The sequence below is a fragment of the Eupeodes corollae genome, chromosome 1 (assembly GCF_945859685.1).
Source record: "Eupeodes corollae chromosome 1, idEupCoro1.1, whole genome shotgun sequence".
NCBI lineage: Eukaryota > Metazoa > Arthropoda > Insecta > Diptera > Syrphidae > Eupeodes > Eupeodes corollae.
In genome coordinates, this window is record NC_079147.1 from 198,544,817 (window position 1) to 198,567,992 (window position 23,176).

The 23,176-nt window shown below is 31.2% G+C and overlaps 3 protein-coding genes across 3 annotated transcripts in view; 2 read left to right on the forward strand and 1 right to left on the reverse strand.

The window, feature by feature from the left end:
- LOC129939102 (ATP synthase mitochondrial F1 complex assembly factor 2) lies at positions 1–1,135 on the forward strand. Its single transcript, XM_056046975.1, has 4 exons — positions 1–190; positions 250–554; positions 612–792; positions 850–1,135. Exons 1-4 carry the CDS (start codon positions 109–111, stop codon positions 1,098–1,100), a joined length of 819 nt encoding a protein of 272 aa, XP_055902950.1. The 5' UTR covers positions 1–108; the 3' UTR covers positions 1,101–1,135.
- LOC129939101 (histone PARylation factor 1-like) lies at positions 1,136–2,607 on the reverse strand. The gene has a single exon (XM_056046974.1). The coding sequence runs from the start codon at positions 2,482–2,484 to the stop codon at positions 1,186–1,188; it is 1,299 nt and encodes a 432-aa protein (XP_055902949.1). The 5' UTR covers positions 2,485–2,607; the 3' UTR covers positions 1,136–1,185.
- A 2,982-nt stretch (positions 2,608–5,589) lies between these two features.
- LOC129939093 (myosin-VIIa) overlaps positions 5,590–23,176 on the forward strand; it is a 39,683-nt gene continuing 22,096 nt past the window's right edge. Inside the window, exon 1 of the mRNA XM_056046964.1 lies at positions 5,590–6,772. The gene's annotated coding sequence lies outside the window, so the exon portion shown is untranslated. The remainder of the gene's footprint in view (positions 6,773–23,176) is intronic.

Genomic DNA, 23,176 nt, shown 5'->3' on the forward strand with positions numbered 1-23,176 from the left:
CGGTCGGCCTTTCCGTTTGCAATCGATCTCATACTACTCCTAAAATCGAGTTAAATAACATCAAAACTATTTATTTAAAAATTATCAATAAAAGCAAAACAAAATCCAATGAATAATTCAACGAAATTTTTGCGACCATTCTTCTATCATATAAAATCATCACATTTAAACGTGCCACGACGGTTTTATGGTAATTTTCTTTCAAAAATCCATTTTCCTTCACTGTATCATGTCTTATTTATACCAAAGCTGCACCAAAACGATTCTACAAAAACACAAATGTTCTCTATAACGATGGCAAATATGAAGTGACCCTAGATCATCGTAAGCTAAAAACACCCAGAGGAAATCCATTCCTATTGAAGAGTGAACCATTGGCAATTGCTGTTGCAACTGAATTTGCCAATCAAAAGGAAACTATTGTCCAATCAGCAATGCATTTGTCGGCGCTGTGTTTTACTTCGATGGATAATCCAAATAATCTAACTAAACCAGAAATGGTCAATTATATGCTGAACTTCTTACCAACTGATACAATTCTTTATCAAACCGAGGTTCTTTCTAGTACGTTATGTTAGCCTAATGTAGGTACTTATCAAGTTGATTTTCAGGAAGACAAAGATCTATACGAGCTCCAAAAAAACGAATGGGATCCCGTCATCGAGTGGTTTAATAAACGTTTTGATACAAACATACAAAAAACTCCCAGTATATCACCACCCACTGTCTCGGACGCGGATAAAATGAAAATATCCAAGTACTTTCTTTCACACAGTGAAGATGTTCTGTATGGTACGTATTCTCTCAGATTCAATTTTATTGAAAATTCTTGAACTGAATTCTCCTAAGGATTCGTCTTTGCCGTCGACACCCTGAAGTCGATAATTCTTTCCTGTGCTGTGATAGAGCAGCATATCAGCGCAGACAAGGCCGTAACACTAGCTCGTCTCGAAGAAGAGTTTCAACTGAAGTTCTGGGGACGGGTTGAATGGGCTCACGACATGAACCAACTAGAACTGCAAGCTCGCTTGGCTGCAGCTATCCTCTTTGTTCACTTCAACCGGTCGGAACAATTCGTCAAAGAGAAACTAATTGTCTAGAAAATATGTAATAAAATCAACAACAAACAAAACTGTTACAACAAAAATTCATTTTATTTAAAACATTTTCATTTTAACAACAACTTTAATCTAAAATACTGAGTTTATTACTATTGCTTCTGTTGGCCAAATGTGCCTTCAGAATCGCCATGTATTGTGGCCGTCCAAGCAGCTTATAGGCGGGGTTCAGAAGATTCTGAACAATTTCGTGCAATTCTTTGTGTCCGGAGCAGAAAAGGTCAATTCCTAGTTCCAGGTTGGTCCCAAAATCACACTCATCCAGAGCTATTACTGAGGCTGTTATGATGGGCTGCAGCTTTTCCATTACTATCTCCTTTGCTTGTTCTTTTGAAGACTCGCCTGGCTTGTCCAAAGCACTGAGTATTTTCTTGATGTTGGCATCGCTGTCCATCAAGGGGCGATAGCCTACTGTTGTGGTTTTGTTCACTGGAACAACGATGCCCACATTATGGAATGTTTTGGAGCAAATTTTCCTAGCCCGCTGTGACTTAGCCTCCACCAGAGACTTTCGTTCATATTTATTCTCCTCCACAAATGAACTTATCGCCTTTCTCATATCTCCCAAAGCCTTGTGATTAAAGGGAGTCACCGGAAAGTCTTTCTCCAGATAGTATGCGAAAGCGTCGAACATATTTGTGGCGACGAGTTCGAAGACGCATCCCTTGGAAGCGTCATTACGAACTATGAGCAAGTCTTCCTCGTCTTTGGGGTCGTCACGCCAGTAGCCATAGTGGATTCCGGTTCCTCGCTTAACAAAGAGCGTTTGAAACTCTGGAGGATCATAAAAGAACCGCCAGTGCCGCAAATATTCACCGGGGCTTTTATTCTCGACGTTGGCAAATTTTCCCGCCAAGAAATCATAAGGACCTACTAGATCTGCATTGAAGCTCTTGAATGACATTTGACCTTTGGGATAGGATGTAACAAATTTCCAAAACAAATTGAAATCCTTTGGCATTTTGACAAGGAATTTCTCATGAATAAACGACGAGTCTGTTTCAGTAGCATTCGATTCGGAATGATCCCACAAGCGTTTGGCGGTGTTTTTCTTTGGAACACTTACTTCTTCTTTGCCATCATTTGCAGCGGAAGCCTCTGAGGAACGCCTTTTCTTTGGAGTCTTGTCTTTCTTTTCAAGCTGGACTTTAGCTGTACCTGATTCTGCCATAGTTTCTTCAGGAACATCATCTCCATTGCTGTTTGCTTTTGTTGGAGATTTATTGTTACCGGGTGTGTTGTTTTTGTGTTCTTCTTTTTCCTCTGTTTCCTCAGGTTTTGGATGATTGTAGCTTTTTAAATGATGCTCATTTCTTTGATAACATTTATCCCAATATTTACAGTCCTCTTTTGGTTTATTATTCATGTTTTTTTACTGTGTAACAAAGAAATTATGCCAAGAATGTTAACAACTAAATGCGAAATTGCTTTTTTATACAAGATACAACCGGTTGTGTTCTGCAGAAAAATAATATAGTCGGCATTTTTTGGCAGTTAGAGAGAGAGACAGAAATAGAAAGCTTTTGATGATTTCCAATTTTCCAATAAGCTGTTCTTCTGCGAAGGGATGTGTTTATTGAGGACGGTCTCGGGAATATTTTAAGTTTCTATAATTTTTAGCTCAGTGAAGTAATTTCAAACGAAAAAGAACTATATTTATGATGTTAAAATTGTGCTTTTGATTTAACTGCTTTTTGGTATTTCAATTTAGGTAAGTTGATAATCAATCGTTTTTGCTTTTTATTTCTTTTTCAACAAGTTCTGACACTTTAATACAAGAGACTTAAAAGTTTTCTTAGCATTAAGCTTTTTGAATGATTAAGACTAGGGTATGTTCAAAAAGTTGTTATGTACATAATTTTAAACATTTTGGGAAAATTATAGGTATTGCATATTTAATTTTAAAATACGAATTTGATTAAAAAACGCTTTCTTGAAGATGATTTTAAGTTAAGCATTGATACCACATTGCTTCAACAAATCATTATATCAAGGATTCCACTTGCATAAAAAATATAGACATATTCCTATATATAACTGCCCCTGAAATTTGTTCTTGTTCAAATTTTAGCAAGCGGAATTCCGAGTTGCCGTGCTGATAAATTTGTACATATACATACATGTTCCTGTGCCCTTGATACTAATAGTTTGATTTATTTTTTTAACTAACTGATAAATAATCAATCTTTTTTTAACTATACTTTAAAAAAATAACTCTTTGTAAACATTTTGTAACAATTTGAATGCAATGAAACTTGAATTTGTATAATCATATTGTTTTGAGTCCCAACTATATTTGCTTATGTAAAAAAAATACTAGGCAGAACCATAATGCAGTTTAACTCATGTTGCTATCTGTCAAACAAATATTGACTGCTGTGAATATTTTATTTGAATTTTTTTTTAATTTAAAACAAATGCAGGGTTTGCTAAAAAATAGAATATTCTTCTGCTGTTCGTAAAATTAACAGGGGCACGGAACAACATGGTTTATTAAATGTAACCTTAGAATTAAGGAGTTCGATAGTGGAAAATGTAACCGTTTCTTTGTACATGCATGGATTTTCTCTCAAGTTTAAAATGAAAAATTGAATTTCTTTCAAGTCGTTAATATTTTGATGCTCCATTTTGTGTCCTTTAAAACACTTTTTTTTCTTTTCTTTTAGTGTAATTGCATTTGCATAATGCAGAAAAGTAGAAGGAGGCAGGTATTTATGTCAAAACCTGGAAGTGGTTGAAAATGCACCTTAGTCTCAAAATGATAGTTAGAAGGTATTTATAATTTTTGTATACAGTAAAAACGCATTAAAATTTATAAAGTAGAGCTCTAATGTAAAACAAATTTCGCAATTAGCTGCATGAACCTCACAATTAATGAAAATGTTAAGTTTTTATTACACACTTGCAACATTATGGCAACACTGATACAGAAACAGATGTAATAATAAAGATGAACATGATTTTCTTTACTATAATATTAATTTCTGCATTGAAGACGAATTTGCTGTGCTGTGAAGTGAATATCTTCTGCATTTTTATATTTTCTCTTTATTTCACTAACAATAATATTATCTGTAGTATCCCCTTTTTTTGCAAAAATAAAATGCAAATCAACCATTATTCTGTCAAACGAATGATTTTTAAGTTTTCTAAAATTTTAACGAAAATTTAACGAAAGTAGCTTCATTACATTTTGTTTTGTCCTTAGGATTCGTATGCATTCTCTGGTTTAATTATGTGTAAATAATTCAATAATAATTCAAAATAAAATCGAATATATAAGGTAGATTTTGTTTAAATAAATATTATTTATAATAGTTTAAGGGCAAGCACACATGTATTTCTATAATCATTTTTTAGAAATTCTTTTTTTTAATTTATAATGGATTATTTTTGCATTTTTTTAGTATTGTTTTACCAAGAATTTGAAGAATCTACAAACAAAAATTGATGGTTTGTAAACAGAAAAAGCATTGATCAAATTTCAAAAACGTTTGGTACCAATTAATATTTTTCCAAATTAACTGGTTTGATATTTCAAATCAAAGAAAGGAAAATGCCCTATTCATAAGAAGAGACGTCAAATAAAATTCATAAAAGAAAAAGGTAATGCAAAAAAAGAAAATCTACATCTGGGTACAATTAACAAACCCTTTTATAGACGTCTAGCGTTAATAAGTTACACTCCCCTACCGCGAAGCCCTGTTTGGTTTTAAACCCCATTGATAACTATTATCTCTCTTTTATGGTTCATTAAAACAGTGTTTTTTTTATTTTTTATTGTCTAAAATATACGTGATTAAATCTTTGGTTACAAAATCTCTTCAATCCAAAACAAAACACTCTCTCTCACGTATTATTAATTCTCTAAAAAAACAATTCTCCTAAAAGAGTTTTTTCGATTTCACTGTTACTTACACAAAGAGCATATTTCTCACCAAAAATGGTCAAAGAGAGTTATAGACATAGAAAATATTTAAAGTAAGACTTGCGCGATCACCAAATACAGAGTTTCCTTAAAAAAAGAAAGAAAAAAACATCGTTTAGCTGAGTCTTAACTGAGCTGGAACTTCCTCTATGGAAATGGAAACCTTTTTTTTTACCACACACAGAGCCAATTCTTAAGTCACTGCAATTTATGCCGGTGAATGAAACAAAATACAAGGTGACGCAAACAACAACACTACCTCTCTGTATCTCAGGAATAATAGTTGAATGATGATAATAATAACCAAATCACGAATTCTGCGGACTTCAACTAAAATGCATATACGAGTAGGTGAATATACATCACGTCAGGTGTGTGTTGTATGTGCAAACAACACAAAAAATTAAACACCACTTTCTTTCCCTGTGTACCCTACAACAGATAAAATATGCCCATTAGCGAAGCTACCTAGAAGCTTCACCCTAGATTATGGGACTGCAGGCTTGGTAGTCTTGGTTGGTCTTGGCTACCACGTAGGTACTGAGTTTTTACCTTTTTCCGCTTTTACCTGTGTTGCTTTTTTATTACATCTGACATCAGTATCATCAGTACAGTTGGCCTACTCCCTCCTGAATGGGCTTTAAGGAGAGACAAACAAGTTGTTTCTCTTTCCTTCAACTATACAACTAACTCAGGTGAAACAGAGGTGCAAAGAGGTTTGGTGTGTGTTGGAAGGTTGATTATTTGTTGAAGCATTCAATCGCGAATCCGATGGATACCTTTTCACGGAGTAGTGAAACGATCCGTGTTTAGTTTTCTCTTACCTGTGCTCCGTTGAAGTCGTCATCATATTCTCGTCCGATACAAGAGAATCTGTCTTCTAGAGTTTGGAACCTTGCACCTTTTAGAAAATATATCTAAATGGAAGTTAATCTAACGGATTAAAACAAAAATTTACATTTACATTTTTTTCGCATAAATAATTGTATATTTTTTTGATAAGAATATTTTGTGTCTTCGAATAATTTTAAATAAACGTTTCTATAAAAAGAGAAAATAGAAAAGGTTTAAACATATAAATCGGTGTTTGTACAAGAAGTGAAAAAATACATATATTACAAAAATTATACATATAGCTCTTCAATCTAGATATATGTACCTACGTGTTTAGTTTTAAAACAGAAGAATTGTGAATTGTGAAAAAAGAGGAAAAAAGAGTGCATTCACCTCGTTCTTCCCATCGTTTTTCTCTTTTTAGCGCGCCGTACCGTCATCGTCGTCGTACTAGTCGTCGTTGTTGTCGTACCAGAACCAGGTGTATTTTTTTATTTTATTATTATATGTTTGTATCTAGTTTATCAAGTTGTAAAGTGCTAACTAAAGTACTTAAAAAATTACTTTTTTCCTTCCTTAAAAAACCATCATCAACAAGATTGATGTACATTTATCATAGTGTAAGCAAGGATTAAGTAAGAGAGATATGTAATATCTCTCCAACTACTACCAACTATCAAAGCACATTCGTAACGTTCGTCGTTGTCGTCGCGCCGCGCTACTGTGTAGTAATTTTGTTGGAATTTTTATCCTAACGGTATATAGCGGAATTTTATACCTAGTTGACGTGCGTTGCGTCTTCGAGCCAAGTACTGAATTCTTGAGACTGCACATTTTGGATAAAAAAAATTATCTTTTAGAAATTCAACTTGTTAATGCACAAAATAGACGGGTAAGTTAAAACTTATTCTTTTGATGAGAAGTTATGTATTTTTAAGAGAACTCTTATCGTTCTTAGAGATTTCACTTAAGATTTGTTGTTGTAGTGTTTGAAGTCTAATATTTTATCTTATAATGATGAAGATGACCTGTTGAGCTTATTTTGCTCTCTTTCAATTTTTTGTATGTGTGGCGTTCTAGGACGTGTTTGTATAATACTGTCACCTGATCTCTGAAAAAAAAAATTACAAAATTTATCACGAAATTTGTTTTAAGTTTGAGAAAAAAATAAGATTTTTTAAAATATACAAAACTATAAGAACTTAAAAAGTATCTTTGTGGCTTTAATGTATTCTGTTACCTGTTGAAAGTGCATTTGAAAAAGAGATGCTTGTTTCTCGATTTGGTTAAGTAATTTAATTTCTAAATAATCAGTTATAAAATTAATTATAAAAGTGCATGAAGTTTGAGGTGAATAAACAGTTTGTTTTTATGATCAGCAGTAAATTTGTTTATTTTATTTTTAATTCTGGTGAGCCTCAAGGTAACCACCTTGGTCCTTTATTATTTGTTCTGTTTTTATAAAACCCTCCTCCCCACTATCTTTAAGAAATCGATGACCTTACTATACGCTGATGACGTAAACATTCCTTAACTGACTGCTAATTATTACAAGATAATAGGAATGCAATATAAATCGTACGTTGAATATTGACAAGTGCGAGTTTTACACGCTAACATTATGTACTTGTCTATGAATACATGCTAAAATCTTGGAAGAACTTATTAACTTCTCAAACCGAGGCACTAATTTTTGAGATATCAGACTTACATATAATTAACTTTTACTGACCCTTTAAACTACATTTTAAAAAATAATTTGGTAGGGAGTTTTAAGATCGTTATGACCTTATAAGTCTATATGCATTATTTGGCAGATGAGTCTTTGAATACGGTTGTATTATTTATGTCAGTTATTACCCCATTTGTATTCATAGACTTGAAGGTGTCTATAGAAAGTTCTAAAGGTTTACTTTGAAATGAAAATAAACAATCGTTTATTAACTTATAACTTCTATTTGTTAACTAAGCATGAATATTTAACGTAATGACATATAAAGATATGTACAGTGGCTCACAGCTTATTTGACCCACCCCTTATTAACAAATTCAACGGTGTATACTTCCTAAACAATAAAATTTATTAAAAAAGAACAAACGCAGGAACTTAAATTAAGATTTAATCTTTAAAATGACAATTTAACCAACTTATTTTATTTTAAAATCTTAAATTTTACATAAGAAAAACTAAATAGTTAGATTTTCCAATGCCACAGTTTATATGACCCACCGTGTTTAAGGAGCAACTTCTCAATCGAAAACATGGGTATAACGGTGTTTATTATGTCAGTCTCTAAGTTTTTATATTTCCAAATAAAACTGTTAGTTTCAAAAAAAAACTGAACAACGTGAAATTATCCTGTTTCATCACAGGGATGGACTTTCTTGGAGGAAAATAGCGGAATTTGTCAAAATTCAAGGCGGAACGGTCAAGGCCGTTTTTTTTTTGAAAACCGTATTGAAAATAAGGGAAAAAATGCTCCGAACAAAATATTTACTGCCTCAATGAAAGATATATGGTGCGCAAAGTTAAACACCAAGTTATCGGTACTAAAATAGACTAGTGGAGTGGAAAACGAGCTCGGAAAGTCTTACTCTACTGAAACCATAAGAAGCATTTTGAGGAATAACGAGGTTAATGGAAGAGTTGCTCGAAAAACTCCTTTCATTAACAAAAAAAAACCTAGATAGTCTTTTAAGGTTCGCAAAAGAACACATTTGAAAGGATGCTAGCTTTTGGGAGCAAGTTATATTTGCGGGCTAGTCAAAGTTTAAAACTATCGGATCCGCGGGCGATCTTATGTTTGGGGCGAACCAAATACAAAGCTCCAGGAGAAAAAATCTCAGAGCAACTGTGAAGCATGGAGGTGGCCATATCATTGTTTGGGCCTGCATGTCAGCAGCAGGAGTTATAAAAAATAAAAAAGATAAGATGGTGTACCTCAATATCCTCAAATAAAAAAAAAAATTGTTCAAAAGTGCAGAACAATTGGGCATAAGACGCTCGTTTCGGTTTTATCCCGAAACATACTTCAGGAATTTTCACACGTCATAAAACCCCTAGCACAGATTTCGGATTTGAATGTTAAAGAAAACTTGTCGTCCATTTTGGATACAAACATTCGAAAACGCCAAATTTCAAACAAAAATGGCCTCAAAACTGCATTGACTGAAGAATTGGCAGGAATCCCTCCAGAAATTGCGACCAAATTGGTGGATTTTTATCAAAATCGGCTTAAGGCAGTATTAGAAGAAAATAGTGGACGTACAAAATATCAAAATTAACATTAATTTGCGTAATCTTTTTTTATTAATTGTTTATTTAAAATGGGTTAAATAAGCTGTGACACTGAATAATTGATTTATTTTTTTTTTGTTTAATACACACAACACATACCGACATAACTTTTTGATATTTTATATTTATTGAATAAAAAAACTGCTGTGCATCAAGATTGACTTATAAATAGTGCAGGATATAAATTTGTTGTTGTTTGTTGTGCAATTTTAATCTGAGTAAAATAAATGCAGAGATTTTGTTTACGTTATAAACCTACTGGACCTTTCTGCGTTTTTATTTTTCTGATAGCTTTAGAATTATTCTCGCATAAACGTGTTAATACGTACATATATACGATCGGTCAAATAAGCTTTGAGCCACTGTATATAAATTCGTTTAATAGAGATGTTAAATTTTAATACAAATTATCAACATTTTTTCGGGAAGAAAATATAAAGTTTAATTTTAAATTTAGTAAATCTCTATAACTATATGAGATAACAAAAAAGGTGAATTGATCTTAAATTAAACATTACATTATTAGAAATTTTGCCATAAAATCAAACATTAAAAAAAAACTAAATTGAAGTTTAAAAATAAACGAGAGGAGAAAACCCTTTGATTGATCGATCTAAAAGCTATCGGAGCTTGAATTTATTTATTGGAACGAGAGGAAAAAACTAGGTGAAATGTAACAGTTCCTTAAACAGATCTTAGGTCTGTTCTTTTTCCAACTGTTGTTAACTATTGCTATTATGTTATATAGCAAGAATTGATTAAGGGGCCGGTGTTATCAGTAAAATCCATCAGTAAAATTTGAAACAGGAGGAATATGAAATGTTTTACTGATAAGAGTTTATAGCAATCAGTAAATTTACGTTAATAAATATTAATTTTATTCTATCATTATATCGAGCTTCGCGCCTCAAACAATTTGTTTTCTGCTTTCATCAGCAAAATTTTTAATGGAAAATTAGAACACCAACAGTAAAATGTCATGTCATAGGTGTCATTCTTACAAATTGTTGGAAATTATTAGAATCATTTAGAACCGACAATCGGTACAAATTGTTGAACTGCCAAACTACCAATATCAAAAATACAAAAAGTTTCTTTTACAACCTAAAATAGCAAATTGAAAAATAGCAAACCCCGATCTGAGTTTCGAAACGAATCGTTTAGGAACAATGTAATGACGTCATATTGTTACAAATCTCAAGAATCTAATCGTTTAAGAACGACAATAGTTAACGATAGTTAAAAATAGTTGACAATAGTTAGAATAAGAACAGAAATTGTAGTTTGACAGAAGCAACAAAACACGTAAACAAACAGTTTGGTAGGTAACAGAAGAAGAAGAGAACTCATTCCATATCGCAATTGACCTTAAATATTTATAGAAATGGTATATTATTATTTCTTCCTGCAAAAACTTTTTTAACTTCATGAAATATGCTGACTGTTAAATTTTGCGGAGTTAAAATTAAATTTTGTACAGTATCCGTTGAAGAATGATCGATATAACAATAAAACATTTGCCTTTAAAGTGGACTCTGTTGATCCCTGAATTGTTGTTATTCAGGATGATCACTATTAACGCTTTTACAAATCAGTTTTCAAACTAAACTAATTTCGATGGTATTATACATAATTAAATGGATAGTGCAAAAGATGACCAATTGTAATAAGGAACAAGGGTCAATGTTTTACTTTTTGAAAAGTTATATTTTTTGCAAGAAGTTTCCCAGCGAAACATAAACTGATAAGTATTACTTTGTCTTTAAAATCCATCCCTCTTAGGCTAGGTTAGGTTAGGTTATAGTGGCTGTCCAAGATGGAAACGGACATTCTTAGGCCAGTTTAATGGCCCATTGTGATACCACATGAATCTTGAGGCTTCCTCCTAAGCTCAATGGAACCAGTTTGAGTCCCTTACAAAACGTGAGAGGCTGATTATACCGATATGATTTAGATCGTTAAAGAAGAGAATTATACCATTTCTCTTACTAAAGGTATAATTCTCATCTTCAAACATTTATTAAATTCTGCAACTGACATGTAAATCTAATCTTAAAAAGGCACAAAATATTACATTTATTTTCCAGGTGAAATTTCAACGAAATCCAAGATTTATAAAAATCAGTAAAAAGTAAAATCCCGAAAAAATTTAAGCTTCAAAATGTTGAACTTTTCCATTTCTAGTTTTTTTTTCAAATAAAAGGTATTTTTAAGGTATGTGGTTTATATAAAACTTATATAATTTAACGTTGTTGCCAAGAATTTAACTTTATTATAAGGTTAAGCGGTTTTCCAATATTGGAAAAAGTGCGTAAAAAATGTACACGACTTACAAACTTTGTTAATGAATATTTATTTTGTATTTATTATACAAAAAGGAACCAACTCAAAAAAAGTATTGCCAGATCAAATTCAACATATCTAAAATAAAAACCTTAATTTGGTGCATTTCAACAGCTATTCTATATAATACCTTTATGAAAATCACTAGAACAAATTATTTATTAATCACCTGACTTCTAAAATTGTTTGCCAATATAACAAGCCAATTCTTTCCAGTTGTTAGTTTTAAAAATTGAGGTTAAGTGTTTTTTTTAATTCGTGATTTACTATCTGTCTTGTGAAATTAAAATACTGACCGAGATTTATATGTATGTATATATGTTGTTAATTTGTGACTGATCAAAATTTAGATGAATAATATTTAAGTTTGTTTGAGACGAAAGAAATCAAAAGAGATAAAAGAAAAACTTTCAGACAAATAACATCATCTCTTTTTTGAGACGTGAATTAAATTATTGCAAAATTGAGAAAAAATGTAAGATAACTTTAGTATGTACATAAATATAGAAATACGCGAATTATTCTATTCATAAATAATTTTTGCAACATAAGAAACTATAAATAAACAATTAAGTTGAATTTATCTAATGTTTTCTTTTTTGGTAAAGAAACTTGTTCAAATAATTGAATAATATAAAACTTGTTCGAAATGATTAGGAAATCTTAAATCCGGATTGAGAGAAAAAAGAACATCTTTTCAATTAAATTATCAACTTCATTGAAAAATTGATTACTTCATTCATTAATTTTAGCATCAAAGTAAAAATATCAAGAAAAGCGAAAGACAAAAATGCTTGAGAGATGTTAAAAAGAAACACTGAGAAAAAAAAACTTTTTTTAAATTACAAAAATATGAGATAAAAATAATTATGTGCAAATTATGTTACTTTTAGTTATTGTTTATTGTAGGTTAGCTTTTGAGTTCGGAGAACAGACACTTAGTGAAATTAACCACATAGGTATGTTTATGGAAGTTGTTGGTTTTAAAATACACAAAGTTTTCGAAAACATCATTTGAATTTCAGTTCAAAGTAATGAGTCTTCAGATTCATGGATTGCGGTATATCTTTATAATAATTTACAAAAAATGCGTGGATGTCAAAACATACACAAGAAAATGTACTTATTTCGATAATTTCAAGCATATTTTCAACAGATGGCGCTGTGATAGTATAAAGCTCTGTGTTGATATGTCAATTAGAACTCGGAAGGCAGCGTTGATGCATTGGAGACATTTTCTTGTAAATTATTATTCGTGGAAAAAAAGAATATTTGTGAATTAGATATACTTGGTTTCAAAAAAATATGAAACACTGATATATTTTCTATACATGCATACATTTCGAAATGTTTAAAAGCATCATACAAAAATAGTTTTTTAAATAAAGTATTTCTTTGAGTGTTTGACAACACCCAGTAATCCGGTCGGGATTTCGTATATCCTAATGTGACCGGTTTGGCATTAGTGCAACACGTCTTATTTATCAACATATAGAATTTAATTTTATGTCGATGGGTTTTGAAGATTTTCTAAGATTACATAGGTTGTTGCATGTCGCGTCGTTATAAATTGTTACGAAGAGGAAACGCATACGCAATGATAAAGAAGTTGTTAAAATGTAGACGTTTGTTAATACAGAAGATGAGTTTGGTATTTGAAAGAGACACTTTGTGTGATGCAAATTTATTAAATTATAGGAGAGAAATTATTGTTATTAAAAGATTCAAATGAAAGTTATAGACTAGTGTGTTGATACATGCAATTCTATTGTAGCATATTATGTTAAGAGCAAAAATATTTTGAATAAATTATAAAATAACATAAACTATTGTTTTGAATACAATAGTTTATATAAATGCGTTAGATCAATTGAGGTTCAACCAGAGTTATTCATCTTAAATATCAATTAATCTGTCAAATTCGATGACCTAGAGGGCAAACGACCAATGTATGGCATAGAGGCTAACGAGTGGGTGACATAAGACTGTTTGACAAATTATTAATTGGCGGCGTTCAATCTCGTGTTGGATAGGATATTGATAGAGTGGGATAACTAAATTGAGGTATATAGCTGGCGAAAAATAAGAACATGCTGCAGCTGTTCCTAAACGGGTGATAAACTTTAAAATTTTAGGTACAAAATTATTGTCAAATAAATTAATTATTACCCTCTTTTTATCAAAATAACTTACAAAGTTTAAAATTCTTTGTCGTGTTCCTCCAAACTCAACCATATATTGAACCAGTTTTTGTGTCAGATACCCACATACACCAGAAATTGGACAGGTTCAGGCAATATAAGAGAATTCACTTGTAGTCAACCGCATTCCATGAAACAAAATTTATCGAACGCAACTAATAAGTTCGTCAAGCGTCTTCATTAACCGCTACATTCAGTTCATGTTACAAAAACATCGTTGTTTACAAAATACTCCTTAATGAAGGTATGATTTGTATATTTCGTATTGTAAATAAATATTATTTATGTATATCTTACAATATAAATTATGTATATGAAATATTAAATAGAATTGTGCAGTTGAATACATGAACATGATTAAGTGTCATTTTGACATAAATAGACTTGACTCGACAGTTAGGGAGACTTTTCTTGACAAACTTTCTACTCAATTTTCCAATAAAGATGCCTCAATTGGAAGGCCATTTTTTGACTGCTGGCCAATCAGATACTAGAAATTTCCCTTACTTTCAAGTACCTTATGTCGTCTGAACTTGACCATTTTTGGATTTTGTAGATTCCTTTTTTGACATTCCTGTTTTTATCAGCTGTTTTTTATACGTAAAACACTAACAAAAAGGTATTCAGATACCCTATGTGTCTGAACGCAGACATTAGCACACAACTTGTTTAACAGTTTTTAGTTAATACTAACTTACTTCTGATCACTCGCTATTGTAAAAATCTAAAGGCCCAACTATAATAGGCATAAGCAAACATAAGCTTATGTCAAAAACCCAACGATAATTCACTTAAGTTTGCGAAATTACTGCATAGCCATAATGCAATTTTGCTCACGTATCTAAATGTCACATTTTACTTATGCGGCGAGCGACTGGGATCGCTCTTGCTTAAGTGTGCTTAAGTTAACGAAACTGAGAAAAATTGAACGAAACGGAGCTAGACTCCATTATGTTCACTCGTATTGAGATTCTTTGTATTCGCACGTTTACTTATGCGCGCATATGCTAGCTTATGCCTATTATAGTTGGGCCTTAACTCCGCTGATCAAATCAAATTATTTTAAAGCGTTTCTTTTTCGTTGTTTTGATATATGTCAACTTTATGACTTTTTTCTTAAATTACTCCCAGTTCTTTGCCTTAGACATCTTTATAATTAAAAGATCACGTAAAAGTACACCTGGATAAGTATACACTGTCAAAAGGGATAAAAGACATTTTCTTCTTTTTAAACACAAATCAATGTTTGTTTTATTACATTTTTATGCACTTACTGAAATATGCGTTCAGTTATCAATCTAAGTATGTTCAGCGATTTTTTCAAGACCATTAAGAGCTAGTAAAATACTACATCCGCTCAAAAATTCTTTTTTTTTTTTTAAATTCATTTTCTTTAAAAATATTACGAAAGATAAAAGTGAAAGGATGTGAATATTAACAGTAATTTTCTTCATTATTAATTCCACAATAAAAATCTCTGTTAGCGTATCAATTCTAAAAGCGTGGGCAGATTAACTGATTTTAATTCATAAGTGGCGGGATTAAGTTATACAACAATAACAGTAGTTTGTATATCTTTCAGTTTAAAATACATTCTTCAAACCTCTACCTATACACTTTACCTGAACAACGCCATCTGAATACAAATTAAATCAACTACGTTTTGTGTGAACCATAATTTCCCTAATTGAGCGCGGTCTGAAATCAAAATGGTTGAGTCTTCCTTATGGGTGTAGGTATAAAGTTTTACTTTTTTTATTTACTTCAAATTCAATGTCACGTGAATTTGAAAACGATCTTTCTTAAATTGGCAAATTTTAAAGCGAAAGTGTTTGAAAGTTGTATAGCAATTATGTGGGTGACTGAAACTTGAGGTAGAAATGACATTTTAATTAAGAGTTATGTATTGTTTTTTAACTATTTTAAACAAATTTTGTAATTCAAAATAATAAACTTAAGAGATAAGTTAAAGGAATTAGGTTTGATTATGTGCATATTTTGTAACTTAAAACTTGAATTCATTAGTGCCAAGGGAAAAAAATCCACTTGTCAAAATATGTATTGTTGACGTATGATTGTTTATCGAACAAATCTTTTTCAGAAAACGCTTTAAGCTTGATATCTGATACAATTTTTACAAATAATAAACTGTAGCGAGCAACTCGTCATGTATCTAAAACTGTTCTTTGGCATCCTACATTTCTTATGTTTAAATCTGTGCAAATTCCTTTCATGGGGATATCCTGTTTGATGTCTCGCCACCATCTTTATTTTTTGCATCTTGACGTGAGTGATGTACAACTATGTCTTAAATCATGTCGGGCATTCCTATATTTCCACTTACTGACATGCTAAATTTGTTGACAGGTTTTTCATCCTGAGAACGTAAAACATCACAACCAAATACAAACGTCAAATGTTAGTAGTAGTTGTCTCCAGGAATTCCAGTTTAACATATATAAATAAACAAACACTTTTATTCGATGGCATACATTCTTTATCTTTATCTAGTCTATAGGATACCTACGCATTCCAGAGCAAAAAAAGATTGCAAAGATTTGCAACTTAAGATAAAGTTTCAACAAAAAAACATACATAATTTATAAAAAAGAATGCATCATTCATATACATTTTACTTTAAGAAAAAAAGAACGAAATTGATGGTCTTGGTTTTATTTTTTGACATTTTCAAGTTGACAACAAACTAAGTCAACAGTCATGACTTTTTTAATTCAATTCACTATTTAAAATTGATGAGTTCACGCTCAAAGATTTATTACTTCGATAGTCACATATTTCATATAAATAAATAAACTGTTTGATTTGCATACCAGAAAAGAAAGAAACAAAGACAAAACAAAATAACTTAAATTTGACCGAGAGATGGCGTAGATGTAGGCACAATTCGTGCCGTGCCAATCACCTATTAACTTTGATGTAACTATGGCAAACAGCTGCTTAAAGCGTTCATCGAAACCAGTCTGCCTCTGCTGGCTTGGCAGAGGCAAAATGATTACTGCAACTGGTAATTTTACCGTAAACTTAAACTTCACCGGGTCTTTTTTTCTCCATCACCTTAAGTTGGATATATTTTTCACTCCTCTCTTCACTCTACGTTTTTAGTTTTGTGGTTTAATGCAGTCGAGGAAGCATTCAGCGTTCAGCATTCATAGCAAGTAGCTAGGTGCAATTGCGCAGCAAGAGGAAGAAATAAAAAAACCTTGATCTTGTATTCGAGTTGTGGCAAGATGAAGGAATTTGTGGTGATTATTTAGTACGACTCAAAATGTTACAACTTCATATACATTGTACATACTTGCCAATCGATCAATGACCTAATTTTCAAAAAAATATAATAAATCAAAATGACTTGGGTGGAGATATTAAAACAATGGCACAATATTTTAAACGATTTAGTAATGTGTTAAAGCTATTTTTAGCAATTTACTAAGATAAAAAGATGATTTCGCTAGTTTAATAATATTGTTAAAGTTAAAATCACAATTTTCTAAATCCATATGTCATCTGTCAATTAATCTAATAAAAGCAGTGGAAGAAATGGTCTAGTCTGCACTACATGTTGTTGAGAGTTCCAGTTAATAGGTCTGTTTAAGTTTGTTTATTTTTACGAACTGTCACTATTTAAACATTTATTTCTGGTAACATTTTCTATCCTATGTTGTGATATGTGGAAGTTCTAGGTTTAGCAAATCAGTAAATATGTTGTTTTCAAGAGATATGAAGTCAGCCATATCCAACTCACTGAATCTGAAAAGTGATGTAATCAATGAAACTATAAAACATCATTAACTGCAAGCAGGTCATTGAAATGTAATACCTCTCTACCAGAGGGTACTCAGTATCGGAAATCGTGAAGTTTACGCATCAAACATCGACTTTTGAAACCATATACAAGTTCTCTACACAACTCGTGTTCTAAAGGTAAACACTTAATTACACACATGTATCCATATAATGTATGCACTTCTTTCTGACCAACAATATTGCTGTAATCAATACAAGGGGAAGAAGGTTAATAACCACAACGCCACTTGAGCAAGGTGGCAGTGGCTGGCATCATCGCACATCAGCAGGGGTACATACCACTATTTCAAGTGAGGTGTTGTAATACAACATTCTGTTATAAGGTTTTTTAAATACATCCTGTAGTGGAGACTTTTAGGTAGCTTATGATTTCTTCTTTTCTGTTTTTTTTAATTTGTTTCCTATTTATATAAAGTGGAAGAAAGGAAAAGTGATTTGTGACTATGACCGTGACGCCCGCCACCACCGCTATAATGAGACATTTTTGGTTTCTATTTTGTTCATTGTTGGGTGTAAAATTTCGTTACGGTCTTGTACATGGCCCGCTATTTAATCCCTCAGTCTAGGTATATGCATATGAGAGAGGTATACAATTACGAAAATTTCATAGTTAATGACAGCCATTGACATTTCAATGGAACTCGCTATGAGGAAATGTCCATTTCATATAGAATATGTGGTATAGGTGAAGAGGAATAATGTTAAATAATCTTGTGTTGTTCTGACGTTTTTCATCTTTAATTTGTTTTATTTTTTTACTTGCACGTAGGTAGGTAAAGCAAAACCAGAAAATAATCTGAGTGATACACTCTGTACTTCAAGTTATAGGTAGGCAGAGGTATGCTATTTTATTATTTCCCCATCACTGATGTTAAAAAAAAGACCATTAGGCAAGTTTACCACTTGTTGCTACCTTGCCGGTTGGACGTCTGTCATGTCGGTTGGTTGGTCTTGGTATCATACTCTTCTCTACACATGGATGAGGTATTTGAAATTTGTTCCAAGCCAGTGGTCACTGGAATCTAGACTAGGCTTTAATTTTTATTTCATTTCTGCAGCTCAGTGGTTAAGTTTTATAATATGAACATTCGAGTATGTATGTACCTACATATGTGACTCATGAGATTATGAGCAATTAAATATAAGGAACATTTATGTACGTATGATGAAATTAACTTCCGGTATAATAGTTTACGTATACATTACCTTATCGAGATGTCAACGTGACAGAAAGCTGTCAAAATCAATATAATATTGATATTGATTGTCATTTGTTATACATTCTGGTATTTCTTACCAAAAGAAGAATGAAATTGAAATTTAAAAAAAGTGAAGAAAATTTTCTAAAATTCTTACACGAAACAAAAGTCGGTATGCATATAAGAAGTACCAGTGTTTTATCAAACTAAAAAAAAATAATAAAAATAAAATCAGAAAACGAAAGTTTAAGCTTTAAAACGTGTGTTGTCTGTCTGTCGGCTATTGACGTTTCTTTTGATGACCTCAATTCATAGAATATATGGTTAAGCTAGTTAATATTAGTATGCAGCGGTATATTCACCTAGTTTTCGTCAGGTGTAGGTTTGTTATATGTTAGCAAGCATATATGTATAACTTATTTACATATTAAATTGTTGTTTATTTTATTAATAATGTACATATGTACAAAATTGTATTATATTGTGAAGAATTCAAAGAGAATGTTTTAAATGTTTACATAAGATTTAGTAAATAAAAATAAGTTTTTTAGTGGAACTCGGTAAATTATTATGTATGTGTTCGGTTTTTGAGAGTGTGAACCAAAATGTCAAATAAATATGTATGGAAATTACAAATGAACTAAACTTTTAAGATCAGGCAGTTAATGTAAACGAGTCTCATAAAATGGGAACTGTCTTTAAATGTTCTGAATAGAATATAGAAATATTTACTAATGTGTCAACAGGTAGCATTTTATACATTTCTTCAAAGTTACGGTTTTTTGAGCTTATACTGAAAAAAAACTTGTGTATGATTGTAATTGCTTGCAATCCAAAAAAGAAAAGGTTTTTAGCTGTCAAATTTTTTTTTACTTAACTATACAAATAAAGTTAAAGATATTACGTAAAATTCTTAACATTCTTAGGTATTTTCTAATAATATCAAAGCGATAATATTTTTGGTCAAACTAAGCGCTTTAATTTAATGATAACATTCTAGTTTTTGGTCAAAAGAAAAGATTAATATTGTATCGGTTCTTTTGGATAATTAATCATGATAATTGAACAGATAAATGGTAAATCAGACTATATAATTTCTACTTTTCATATTTTTGTTTTTTGTCTCAAAACATCCATAAATTTTAATTGACAGATTGATAAGATACCAGTATCAGAAACTTGTTAACTGAATTACCTACTTCATCGTTAATAGGTACCCGTAAGTAGTATTATGATCTGTTAAGGGGTAGCATTATGAAGTTGGTATAGTGTTGTTAGACCCTGACCAATATTGATACATCTATAGTTATAACAATTAAACGAAAGTGAAAAAAACATTAAGAAAGTTTGGTTTAAAAGTAAAAATTAATTGACACTTACACTTATTTCAAAAGAGAAGAATATAATATTGTGGTCTTTAATTCTGGAAAATTGACAGATAACATATATCACGAAAAGAAAGACAAAAAACAAACATGATCAATGAAAAAACAAAAATGAGGTCAACAACATTTAGAAAATGTATTTGTAAGAAAATGAAAATATAGGTAAATAAGAATTCAATTTCTTAGCTCACCATTTCTTTCAAATATTTCAATATCCTATAAATCATCAACTATTGTTATAAATGGTATTATGGCTTTCGATTTCAAGGCCTTTTGTCTCCCAGCATGACAATCATTATTTAAGTTTTGACCTTTTATTTTTTTTTGTTAATGAACTGATCGAATGAACACAATGACCTCTATTGAAAAGCAACAAGTTTAGATATATGAGTTTTTTTTTGGTTTGAGAAAGTATGAACCATTTTTTCATACAAACTCTTTTTATTTTGAATGATGTATAATACATGTTTTAAGGCCTCTCGATTTCTGACACTTATAGTTAAAAAAAAAATAATATTAGGTACTTGTTATTTTTCGTCAAATTTTATAAGAGTACATTTTTCGTTGAAATGTTGTCAATTTTCTAGGTAAAGTTTTCTATTGTTTTCTGGTTCTTTGACTTAAATAAGTGCTGACGTTTATGTTATTTTTGTACATGTAAATTATTGAAGCTCTAGATAAAATGTCTATGTCATTTTATATTAATATTACAGTTTCGTTAAGTTTGAATATACTCAATTTCTGAATTCAAATTAACATTTTCTCTATAATTCTTTTCAAATTCAAATGAGATGTTTTTTTTCACACCAATTAAATATTGACCAGAAAGAAAGCCTAACTCTTATAAAATTAATCGAATTTAAAGTATTCTCAAACCCATACTAAAAGAGTATAAGATTTTTACTTTCTCAAGTGCTTTATACTTGATTTAGATGTATCTACATTTGGTTTCTGCAAACAAAATTGCTACATATAAAATTTAAGGTTAGTGTTATAGAGGGAAAAGACCAAAATGCAAAAGATACTCAGTTCTGTATTGTAGGAAATGCGGAAGTCAAGATTGTATGTTCATCTTTATTATATCAACTTCGTCTGCAACATTGTTGCCACAATGTTGGAAGTGTAGCTAAAGGTTTACATTTCTTCATAATTTTTCAATTTTGTTACTGTGTTACATGTTGTAGGTGTTGCTATAACTTTTTTCAAGATCTTCAATATTCATCTTACATTAGTGAGACTTTCCCGAATTTTAAAGCGTTTTTAATATATGCAGAATTATAGATACCTTCTAACCATCACTTTGAAATTATTGAACTACTAGTATGTACCAAATTATAGCCACCTTATTTCTTTTTTGTTTGTCCGAAAATATTTTCCGATTTTCTTACTATTTTGTATCTCTTGTCAGGTGTTTTAGTTTATTTTATTGCACATTTGTGAAGGGTTGGGGTATGCTGTCAAAAAGCTATAATATTTTATAGGAAGTAAAAAATAGTTACCACTGGTGTATTCTGCCTCACTTTCTTGTTTTGACATATTATATATCTGCCTACCTCTACTTTTCTGTATTATGCAGATGCAAATTCATGTGAATCAATTTGTAGTAGACATAATTAAAGTTAAGCCTGTTACATAGTCTAAAGTAATTAAAATTGGTGAATAATAGGTCATACAAGCACCAGGTTATAATACTTTTTTACAGTAAAACCAACTTCATACACAAATACATCATTTATTTATAGACCTTGTTAACATTTTTCTCTGTACCTAGTACCTACTAATTAAGGCTTATAGTCTACACACACAACATTTATGCAGAAATGAAACAAAACAAGCTGACTATCCCAATCTCCTTGTACGTCTATCATACCATCCATCACAATAACAACTTTCTTAATGTACACCACCACAAGTACAAATACTTACACATCGCTAAATTTGACAATACACCAGCACATGTTTCAATTTAATTTAAACATTATAATCATGAGCTGTCAAGTGTTTTTTTTTATATAAACGATGTCATTTATATGTAACTTCCTTGGCATAGCTTAAAAGAATTCTAACTAAGGAAACTTGATTCCTCATTACGTCCACCCAACACCATCATCTATCAATTTCAAAAGAACCCACTAAAAGTACCGGAAAATAAAATAAAATGAGATCCAATGAGAAAAAGAGTGAAAAACAAAAAATACATAGTGCCTACACTCGTATAATGAAGCGTCAAAAATGAAAAACTTTATTTTCCCCGTATAAACGTACCTTTACATATTCTACCATTTTATTCTTAACTTAACGACAATATTAATTACGCGCAGACAGTAAGGTGACTTTGCTATGTGGTTCTTATTATTCTTATTTTATTTTGCCTTCTCAACTAACTATGGCTATCTGATTGTTGTAGGCTTGGATGGACAAGAGAAAGAGAGTCTACTTGGGGATCAGTTTACACACAGGCTATAAGAATAAATAAATGGTAGTCTTTGATGGAACTACTTGAATAAACCTGTGGAATTATACAACCGGCTAACAGGCGGTGGAATACCTAAACTATCTCCTCCAGCATATAATATGCGCTCCCAGAGGTACATACAGCTTGTTTAATTTCTGTTCAGCAACATACTACTGTCATCCAGAAGAACCGTCTTTCACCCTACAAAATGTTCGTTGTCGTTGGCAAGACGATTTTTTAAGTTGCAACTTGAATTTCAAGTTTCAACATCGTTTTTTTTTTAATAGGAACATATTCATTTGGGCCGTTTTTCTGCTTCTTTTTCTTAATTCTTTTTTATTTTTAAAATTTATCAGCAAGTGTCTCATATTATGAACGTTGGCTAATGTAACGTTAGGTTTATTACTCACAAGGCCCATACACTCGTATATAGACGTGGTAAATTGTTGAGGAATCTTTAAGTCTCTATACACACTGGGCCGGACATGGGTATGCATTAATCTTGCTTTTCTCTTCATTTATAGAGAAGAAAATATTATTTGTCTTAACGGTTTTACGTTAAGAATGAGTGAGCGTATATCTTTAACCAA